The sequence below is a fragment of the Calcarisporiella thermophila genome, assembly GCF_041956535.1.
Source record: "Calcarisporiella thermophila strain CBS 279.70 unplaced genomic scaffold VTP21scaffold_2, whole genome shotgun sequence".
Classification (NCBI taxonomy): Eukaryota; Fungi; Calcarisporiellomycota; class Calcarisporiellomycetes; order Calcarisporiellales; family Calcarisporiellaceae; genus Calcarisporiella; species Calcarisporiella thermophila.
In genome coordinates this window covers 171,731-181,699 of record NW_027192192.1, presented here as the reverse complement: position 1 = coordinate 181,699, position 9,969 = coordinate 171,731, and the positions used below count along the sequence as shown (strand labels likewise).

The window sequence follows — 9,969 nt, the reverse complement described above, 5'->3', positions numbered from 1 at the left end:
TTTCTTCTTTTGAAGGCCGCTTGGAACAACCAACAATGGCAGAGAACCAGAGACAAAACTTTCGATAAAGTTTTTCGACTATGAAAGGGCCTAAAGACCCGAATCACTCAAGGTTTTGTCAATCAAAAACATTTCGACATACTTCTCATTTTCTTGTAGAAATAATTCAATATTCGCGTGCAGCTCCTCGTCACGAGACGAATGGGTACCGATAATATCGAAAATTCTGATAAAGAAGGACACTAGGGAAACAAAGCGGCCTCCAGTATCGAAAGAAGATAGCAAGAGGGTCCCCGGGGTTAAAAGGTATCTATATAGGGTTGAGTCGCTTGCACGAGAGCTGGATATGGACGGCCTATGTAAGCGGTTGATAAGGTTGTCGTTGTGATTATATAGATTGGCGTATATGAGTTGGTGGATAGGAGGTAGGAAGAGAGCGTGGGGGTCAAAAGAAGAAATGGAGTCAAGGAATTAAAATTTACATTAGAACCCAAGGGGGTTTGGTTGAAGCTGGGAATACCACCCCGCTTCCTTAGCGGTCTACTGTGGATTTCTTGCCTCGCATTTCTTCTTCATACATATAAAGGGGAAAATTCCTGGCCAGGATAGAGGTTCGGGAGCAACGGTTAATTTCCTCTGAGAAAGTAGGTTAATTTTAGTTGATGGTGGGCCAAAACCTTACCCTCTCTGAGGCTCCTCCTACTTCGAACGCTGTTGTATACCTCTCTATCCTGCTTATTAGGGGGTTCAAGAGTGGAAGAAAAAGGCCACCAACATAACCAGGTGGGCTTTAGGGTAGGTTAGCAACTTTGTATAACACTACTAAGGGAAGGGAAAATTTTGCATTTGTTTTCCAAAAAGAACCGGCAAGAAAAAGAGTATTCATTGCATCAAAAATGAGGGCATTTGGATGTATATTGGTGGAGTTATTAGCTCTCAAAAGAAGGACAAAATATTAAAGATATACTACTTAAATATCTAGGACAATCAAATCTCGTAATCCTTATTTCCTTATATATTTTTCGTCTGGTTCATTCTGGAATCTCCCAATCTAGTTTGTCTACTCAGGCTTGGAATCTCCCTACAAAAAAACTGGATCTAATATATCCAAATTTTCTGTAAGGATCATACGATTTTTTTTTTTTTTGACTATTTGCTTCCTTAGTTATGTTTTATGATTTTCACCTAATTTCTATATTTATTAAGTCTACCAAAAAAAAAACCGCTACACCTCGTTACAATTGAGAATTATTAGTATCCCTCTACTTAAAAATTATTAGAAAAAAAACTTGGAGTTATGATTATATTAGAAACTATGTAATTTAATATGTAGGCTAATTTAATTAAAAACTGCTATTGTAAAGTTTCTATCTTGAGATCAAACACTTCATGAATACTAGTATAGCTCCCGGTGCTACCAGCAATACCAAGTCGAACAGCTCGAGGAACACCAGGATTTTCAGCCTCGGCAACCAGAATAAGACCTTTACCATCCTTAAAGTCAATATAGACCCCAATGTGTCCAGTAGGCGATAGCTCAATGCTAATTTTACGCTCCGCCTCTCTATAGTTCTTCGTTTCTGGTACTGAGATTCGCTGGTCTCCACTGAGTCGACTGACCTTTAGTAATCGATTTCCTGAATTGGTTGAGCCCCTGATAGCGATTGAATTAGGTTCTCTAACCCTATCTCTAGAGAAATTTCCAAATTCATCGAGACCAATGCCAATATACCCTCCCTCAATTCCAATGTAACCTAATCCTCCTCCATATCTTCCGGGTACGGGAGGAAGCGGTTTATCCGCATCCAGCAGAAAGATACTGACACCATCAGCAGAATTAGGGGCCGTCGCAGATCCATAAAATGAGAATCCGAGATCTATACGGAGCCCTTTTTCCGAAGGCAGAGCTCTATGGTTCAGAATGAAACCATTTTGAAAAGTTTCGTGATTTGTTAGACGCAATGAGCCATCTCCTGGTCTGTCCACTCCTATTCCACCCTTACATGCATGGAGAGGACCTTGTTCTCCAGATGCAGCAGTCAGGCAAGCCCATCCAGTAGGGTCACCCGGCCCCTCATATGTACTGTACCATTGGGAGGGGTCTTTTAGGGTTTGTCCACCAAATGACTCTTCTACAATGACAACGGCGATGGCTCGTGTTGCAATGAAGTAGAATGCCAACCATGTTAATTGTGTAACTCTCATGTTGTAACAAAATCTGACACAATAAGGAAAATTATGAGTATATAATAAGAGAAGGGTAGATAAAATAGGGGCTAACCATGCTCCTTTGAATATTAAATAAGGATGCTGGGGGGCAACTTCTCCCCTCTAAAAGGCTTAGCTCAATCACTCTCGATATCTTAGCATGGACCCGTTTTTTTTATATTTCCTGCACTTTTACATAAATAGTGGTTTATTTGTTGTAGTAATAACAGTATACAGCAATATCAAAATTGATTTTATTTTATGCAAAAGGTGGATCGAAGGCAAATTAATTACTGCATTTTGAAATTTATTCATATGAAAGTCAAAATAAAAAAACAAAAGCATTTACGCTTGTGAGAGTTTATCTCAATAGCTGTAATAACTGTCGACTTAATTCGATATTTTTTATTCCCTAATACTTCTGCAATAATGGGGTAATTCATTTACATTACTCTTTTGTCCTTTTTGTATGAAATGAAGGGATAGCTCTTGGACATTGCTTGGAACCTGTTTTAACGGTTCTACAGGGTAGACAAAATTACCTTAATTGAAAATGGGAAGGACGAGGGAAATAAAACAAAAAAATCGAATATTTTATGGAAATGGATTTAAAACAACACATTTACAAGTCATAATAAGTACATAAAAGGAAATCATTATTATAGCATTATCCTAACGAAATTCTCAAATATTGATGTGAAATGACATGTTATAAACAGCAAGATACTGTGTATCCAACACATAATACTTTAAAGTAAGTTCAATATCTGGAGAGGAGCTGCAAATGTTACAGTTCCTATACTAATGTTTTATCGGGCTCTGGGGGCCGAAAAAGTTTTTATTTAAAAAAAGCGGGGTAGAATAAATATATTTGAAATTTTGAATGAGTAATTCTATTTGTACCCGGGAATAACTATTAATTACTGCTAAGTTGGTTAGGTGGGATAACATTACGGACAGCACTTATGAACGCTGGGTCTGAATCGCTAATCACTGTTCGTATACTCTCAGTTGATTCTCTTTTCAAACAAGATATAGGTTGCTGGAGCCCCCGCATAAATGCATGGGTAGATTCGCGTTATAGTAGCGCAATTCCCATCAAAAACGTTTTGATATTTTCATCTACACCGACTAAAACCAAGCAAGGAAGGTTGAAGTGGTTGGTGAGATAGGTACTATCATCAATCACGACCTCAGGACACTTGTCCGCAAGTGAAACATGCAAGTTACGCACCCAAAATATGTTTTGCAGCTTGCCATTTTCCAATATGTATTTGACGGTATATTCGGCTATATTCTCAAGCTTGGTCAACAAGGCAACAATTTCGGACAGCTCACCCTTTTCTCTTCTAGCAGTTGTCGCTAAAGCATTATGGATATCCTTAGCTTGAATGGATTCAATCTGGCTACGAACAAGACGAGTTGCGAGAGAAACATTACCTCCAAATTGAACAACGTTCTGAGTAAACTGAACTGTTTCAGGGTCGGGTCTACGAAATCTGCGAGCAAATCGAATATCCTCGGGCTTCAAAGGATGATTATGCTCGATATTACCAGAGGTAACGCGATAGACATTTACGGCGTTTGAAAATCGAAATCGCAATATTAAAGGACAATCGCATTTCACTGCTGATACATTTCTCATAGGTATTTCGTTATTCGAACTGTGTTGGCCTGATCGTGAACATAAAAGTTAGAGCAGTGAGGAATCCAGTAGTAAGATCTTAGCGTTCTACCCTCCATTCAAACCCAATACTAACTACGTAATCGTTCGTCCATTCAGTTACTTCGTCTCGATCTTTGAACATACGGGATTTGAGATTAGAAATGGAGATGATAGTCATTTTTACAAAGGAGAATGAAAAGATTTAAATTATAAAGGTTACGCTCAACTTGAAAATAATAAAAGTAAAAGTGTGACTTGCTGTTAAATAAAGCAAAATAATTAACCAACTTAGCAGTAATTAACCAATTTAGCGGTAATTAATAGTTATACCCGGGTACAAATAGAATTACCCTTCAGATATTTTACTTTATTTTACTTAATTTATTTAGCAGATTCAAATAATTTATCGCACAAAACAGTTTTTAGTTTGCAGTTTTTTATACCGTATTTAATGCTGTACCTCTTCGCAACACTTTGTGTTGAGCTCTAATTCGCCTATAAAGCTCTATTATTCTTATTCAAGGGGACCAAAGCAATCACCCACCTCACAACTTGGAGAAAAATGCATTCTTCCCCTTTTGACTACCGGATGTGCGAAAAGATGTGTGAAATTCTCATAGTTTGGCAATTCATTTCTTATTCACAAATACAAAAAATATTACCCTTGTGTCTGAAAAAAGATAGATATCTCGAATAGCGTACTTTGTAGAGGAAAGGCGGAACGGGAGGAACAGCCCAATAATTATCTTCCCACTCTGGGGTATATATCCGGCAAAATTATTTCTCTGCAGCAATCTGCCAGAATTTTGGTTTCTATTGTGTTTGGGAGTTTCCACAAAAAATCAGACAGAATCAGAGATTTAGAAATTAGTATTATGAAATTTGGCTGAACTAGCAATTTAGATATAAATATCTAGTATTATTGCAAATTAGAGAACTAATAACTCTGCAAATATCCATCCTTGAGCTCTCATTTTTAGTACAATCGATACACAATCTCTTGTAGTAGCTTTCTAAAAACCACCATCAAAACTTTCCCTTCCTCTAGTACGTTTTACTTTATTTACTAACCTAAAACTTCTCCTAACAATATACCAGTACTTACCCTACTATTTACCTCGATATTTAATTTATTTATTATATATATGTATAAACTATTACTTACCACGATACTTACCGTAATACGCAGACCATACTCGAAAACCTATATAGTTGAAATCCATGATATGTATTCTCTTGTCCTCATCGAGTTCTCTAGAATTTTTCTCAAACCTCGACTTTCTCTCATTCACAAAGCGCTGATGGTAAGTATAGATAGCAACTTTCTCCTTCAGTTTCTCGAGTCCGTTTTTATCCACATCAGTAGCTTCTCGTTCACAAAGCTCTACATCTCCCGTGAAACAATTTCCAATGCAATCATTATAGATTTCTCGATGTATACGGCGCAGATTATCGATATTCTTCTTGCCTTCGACGCACACCTCACACATGTCCGTTTCCTTACATGATTTCTTAAAGCTTTTCGGAATTAAAGTATAAAATTTTGACTTTGAGATCTTGAAATCGGGTTGAGAAATTTTAAATCTCTTGAAGATGTTCAATTTTGTATCGTTCAAATACTGAACCTGGATATATCTCTCACCATCATACCCTTCGTCAGCCTCTTCCTCTATCTCCTCCTCTCTCTTCCTTTTTAGTACTCTATTTGCTGCAATCCGAGATGACTCCATAAGAAAATCCAAAACAGCTTTGGGCACTAAAAAAAGGTATACTTAATAAGCAAAAATATTTATAGGAATATTCTGAAAGAATATTGACCTGGTTTGCGCTTTACTGCTCGTTTTGTGTCTAGAGTGGGAGTTGGAACATTCTGTTTATTCGACTGCCCCCCCATTCAGTCGTGTATCGTCTGTGTATAATAGATAATCGCAAATTAGTAGAAAGTAAGTATGGTTTGTAAACCAGACATTACCCTGTGAAGTAAAACAGATACAGATACAGATTTCGATTCAACTACCCAATCAGTTCGCGATTTGTTATTATCAAACCTAAAGCCCAGCCGCCTTAGAAATTCCCGGGGAAACTTCTCAGAAACTACAGAAAACAGCTTTTTTCTTATCTCATTACTTTCACCTCTCTATAGCACTGTAAGTTGACTTAGGGTATGATGATAAGGATTATCTGTGTGTTCAGGTAAATGAGTATACAAAAGCATCCCATATCTGGAATGAAAAAAGAATTGAGCAATGCAGTCTAATTGTTCTTTGTAAGCAAGAGAAGATGAGGTAGCTTTTAAAGTCGCTTTGCCATTTTTCCGTGTAGCATTTGGCAAGAAACGAGTCCCAAACTGAGAAATAAAACGAGGAATGGAAGTCGAAAGAGTTGCCATAATGAAGATAAAATCACGATATAATAGGTATATAAGCTAGTATAAATTCGGTGTACAATTTTTGATGAAGAATGCAAAGCAAAAGTTTTCAAGAATTATTACTTTAATTAACGAATTTTTAATGGATTAACAGTTGCAGATATTTCTGAAACCTTGATTCTCTAATTTCTAAATCCAGTATGTCTGCTCAGGCTTGGAATCTCCCATATCCTCTTCTTCAACATAATAATGGCGTCGCCGCGGAAACGGGATTATAGCTCCTCTCCTCCACGACGGCGCAGCCTTTCTCGACGGGAACGTAGTCGCTCTCCTGAATACCGATCACGAGGAAGATCTTCACGTCGATCCTACAGCCCCTCTTCATCACACCGCAAGCGATCTTACTCTAGATCACGTTCAAGATCAAATTCAGGTTCACGCTCCCATCCACATTCACATTCTCGCGATCGCAATCGAGATCGAGATCGAGGCGAGCGGCTAAGAGATAGCAATGAGAGCAAACCTCGAAAGGAAGAAGAACAGCCAAAAGAAAAGCCAAACTTCGGCCTCTCAGGCAAGCTTGCTGCAGAGACGAAAACAGTCAATGGAGTCGAGCTCAAGTACCATGAGCCACCCGAAGCTAGAAAACCAGATTCTAAATGGAGGCTTTATGTCTTTAAGGACAAAGAAATGCTCGACACTCTTCATATATATAGGCAGAGCGCATTTTTGATTGGGAGGGAAAGACTGGTAAAAGCTATGCTATTTTAATGTAAATGGAATGAGATCTCAATAGAATGCTTATCACAATAGGTTGTGGATATTCCAGTCGACCACCCCTCCTGCTCAAAACAGCACGCAGTCTTACAGTTTAAGCAAATACAGGTCTTCGACGAGAAGGAGTTCCAGCATAAACGGATAGTGAAGTAAATCTCCTTTTTACACCAGAACTGGCCCTCCATGTGTGGACTAATGACTTGTTTATCGGCAGACCGTTTATTATTGACCTTGAGTCGACAAATGGCACATACGTCAACGGAGAGCGCATTCCTGGGTCGCGCTATTATGAGTTGAAGATGAAAGACGTGCTGAAATTTGGGTTTAGCACTCGTGAATATGTACTGCTACATGAGTAAAATGTCTATATAATTAAACAGTGTTCCATGTTCAATAAAGTCGCACTTTGGTTTTGGAGCTCTCAGAGGGCTCCAGCCCTCCTTCAATTGTTGAGCTCAACTGACATAGGTTGCACAAACAAAATTTAGAATTTTTCCGCGATAATTTTTCGCGTTATTTTTTTTGTTCCGTAGAAAAAAAAAAGGAAATAAAACGCGTTTCAACTTGCTGAATATTGTAGCTGTATACACAAAATGGGAAACGCGCAGAGTACTACCCAGCCGTATGTCAAGCTCGATGCTGCGAAGCTCGATCGGAGCGTGCTGAGCGACTATATTGGTATGCCCCATCCGCCTTTGTTCTCTGCCCATGCGAGTATTTAGCCCAGGATATGTTTGTTTTGATTAGATCTCGCCAACGAAAGTCTGGGCGCAAGCATCCTCGCGTGCAGTAATGAGCACTTTTCTGCTGCCGAGAATCTCATTAAAGCATCCTCACCCGAGAAGCTCGAAAAAAGCAAAGGTACAATGAATCGTTGCTTTTATTTACAATAGCGTTCAACTTTATTGATTTGTTATTGCTTCGGGGAATAACAGGCAAAAACATTGCACGATATGATGCTTGGGAGACTCGTCGTCACAACGATAAGCCCTTCGACTGGTGAGCGTTGGATAGTTTTTCCTGCTGTGCACCGTTAGTGACTTTTTATTTTTGCACGAGGAAACAGGGTTATTATTAAGCTAGGATTTTCGGGAACAATTGCAGGCTTCGACATTGACACATCTCTTATCGACGGGGGCAATCATGCTCAGCGCGCCTCAATTGAAGCGTGCTTCTCGCCCTCTAATAACGAAGCGGATTTCGAGGTAAGGCATCTTTAGTTTTTATCAAGGCGATAAAGAGTAGAGTGATTACAATATCCATCTGCTTCAATAGTGGAAAACCATTCTTCCGGAGGTAAAATTGCGTGGTGATGCGCATCATCTCTATGCTTTGCCCGACACACCAGATGATGTATACACGCATATTCGCCTGAAGATTTACCCCGATGGTGCAATTGTAAGCATCCCTCATGTTTTCGCTCGAGGTGTACTTTTGCCTTATTTTTTTGGCCCTTTTTTAGTCGCGTCTTCACATCTATGGAACAGTAGAACCCTCTCCCTCCAAGTTTGAGACTACTAAGCTGGTGGATCTAGCAAGCGTTGGGCACGGCGGACGAGCCGTCTCGTGCAGCGACCAGTATTTTGGCCGCATATCCAACCTGCTACTCCCTATGCCTAGCTCCAGTAATCCCTCGATACCCACCTCGAATTCTTATTTAGGTTGGGAAACTCAGCGGTCGCGAACTCTGGGTCACCGTGACTGGGTTGTGATTAAGCTGGGAGCGGCTGGACGATTGGAAAAAATCGAGCTCGATACAACACATTTTGACGGCTCTGCTCCTGAGTTTGTGCAAGTAGAAGCATGCAACACGCCAGAGCATAATCCTGATTTGGATGTGGATGTAGACTGGACAATCATCCTCCCCCGGATTAAGGTCGAGAGGGGCAGCAAGCAGACCCTACTATTAAGCAAAAGCGACGACATCTATTCGCATGTCCGCCTAACTATTTATCCAGACGGGGGGATTCGGAGGGTCCGTGTTCTGGGACGTGTTGTGACTGAAGAAGTGGAACAAAAGGAGGAGGAAGGCGAGAGGACAGTGCCAGATTCGGGCGTAGTTCAGCCCGGTACACCAACGACCTCACCCATTGCTCCAACAAGCACTTCTCCCTTTGCGACTATAGCCTCTTTCACCTCGACCATTTTTACCAGGGAGACGCCTGCCTTGAGTCTTTCTACCAAGCGCACCCGCCAGACTGCGACGGCTGAGGCGGCCGAGACGGTTGAGACGGTTGAGTCGCAGGTTGTGGAGGAATCGAGGCTAAACGCCCCTATCTTCACGCCAGTACCCACGACTCCTAAGAGGTCAACACGGCAACGGACTCGCAGCACTGTTGGTCGGAAGAAGCGACGTGATGAGGATGAGGAGGGAGAAGAAGTAGAAAGAGAGAGGCGGGGAGACGAGAGTACTCACGGCTCGAAGAGGCGAAGACAGTGAGTTTGGGTTAATAATAATAAGGGGAAAGACTGGTGCTTTGCTTTTTAATTTTTTTTGTTACCTTTAGTCACTATTTTTATTGTTTTTCTTAGTCTTATTATTAGAGCAGTGTAATTTTTTTAATGGAGAGAAATATATTAGCTAGTGCGTTTTTCGTCCATCATACCTGGGCCATGATCCTGAAACTACATACTTCACGAACTCCCCGGCTAGACATTTTCAAGTCTAGCCGAGCGGAAATACAAAATTTGCCTCCAACAGAATGATCGGAGCCAAAAAATCAAGCATAGCAATCTAAAACTATGCCCATGGTAGTATCTAATATGGTTTATTACTCTCATATCGTATAGGTAAATAACAAGGAAACCAAGCTATATCCAGTTTATATATAGAAAATAGATCCCGTATAACTCACTTCTATCTTTTATCTCCCACAAAGAAAAGAAGACTCCACCAAAGTGGAGTGAGGGGTGAAATACAAGGCCGCATATAAATATGGGGATTATATGG

General features: G+C 40.2%; 5 protein-coding genes across 5 annotated transcripts; 2 read left to right on the top strand and 3 right to left on the bottom strand.

Annotated features, from left to right (window-relative positions):
• Positions 1–1,353: 1,353 nt before the first annotated feature.
• VTP21DRAFT_4152 (uncharacterized protein) lies at positions 1,354–2,205 on the bottom strand (the record flags this gene model as incomplete). The annotated part of the gene is made up of 1 exon (XM_069394532.1): positions 1,354–2,205. The coding sequence occupies one exon, from the start codon at positions 2,203–2,205 to the stop codon at positions 1,354–1,356; it is 852 nt and encodes a 283-aa protein (XP_069255760.1).
• Positions 2,206–3,286: 1,081 nt separating this feature from the next.
• VTP21DRAFT_4151 (uncharacterized protein) lies at positions 3,287–4,052 on the bottom strand (the record flags this gene model as incomplete). Its single annotated transcript, XM_069394531.1, has 2 exons — positions 3,287–3,882; positions 3,965–4,052. 2 exons carry the CDS (start codon positions 4,050–4,052, stop codon positions 3,287–3,289), a joined length of 684 nt encoding a protein of 227 aa, XP_069255759.1.
• Positions 4,053–5,031: 979 nt separating this feature from the next.
• On the bottom strand, positions 5,032–5,604 carry VTP21DRAFT_4150 (uncharacterized protein; the record flags this gene model as incomplete). The annotated part of the gene is made up of 1 exon (XM_069394530.1): positions 5,032–5,604. One exon carries the CDS (start codon positions 5,602–5,604, stop codon positions 5,032–5,034), a length of 573 nt encoding a protein of 190 aa, XP_069255758.1.
• Positions 5,605–6,491: 887 nt separating this feature from the next.
• Positions 6,492–7,378, top strand: VTP21DRAFT_4149 (uncharacterized protein; the record flags this gene model as incomplete). Its single annotated transcript, XM_069394528.1, has 3 exons — positions 6,492–6,992; positions 7,056–7,168; positions 7,234–7,378. The coding sequence occupies 3 exons, from the start codon at positions 6,492–6,494 to the stop codon at positions 7,376–7,378; spliced, it is 759 nt and encodes a 252-aa protein (XP_069255757.1).
• Positions 7,379–7,612: 234 nt separating this feature from the next.
• VTP21DRAFT_4148 (uncharacterized protein) lies at positions 7,613–9,459 on the top strand (the record flags this gene model as incomplete). The annotated part of the gene is made up of 6 exons (XM_069394527.1): positions 7,613–7,697; positions 7,767–7,880; positions 7,955–8,018; positions 8,086–8,224; positions 8,295–8,417; positions 8,482–9,459. The coding sequence occupies 6 exons, from the start codon at positions 7,613–7,615 to the stop codon at positions 9,457–9,459; spliced, it is 1,503 nt and encodes a 500-aa protein (XP_069255756.1).
• Positions 9,460–9,969: the final 510 nt, after the last annotated feature.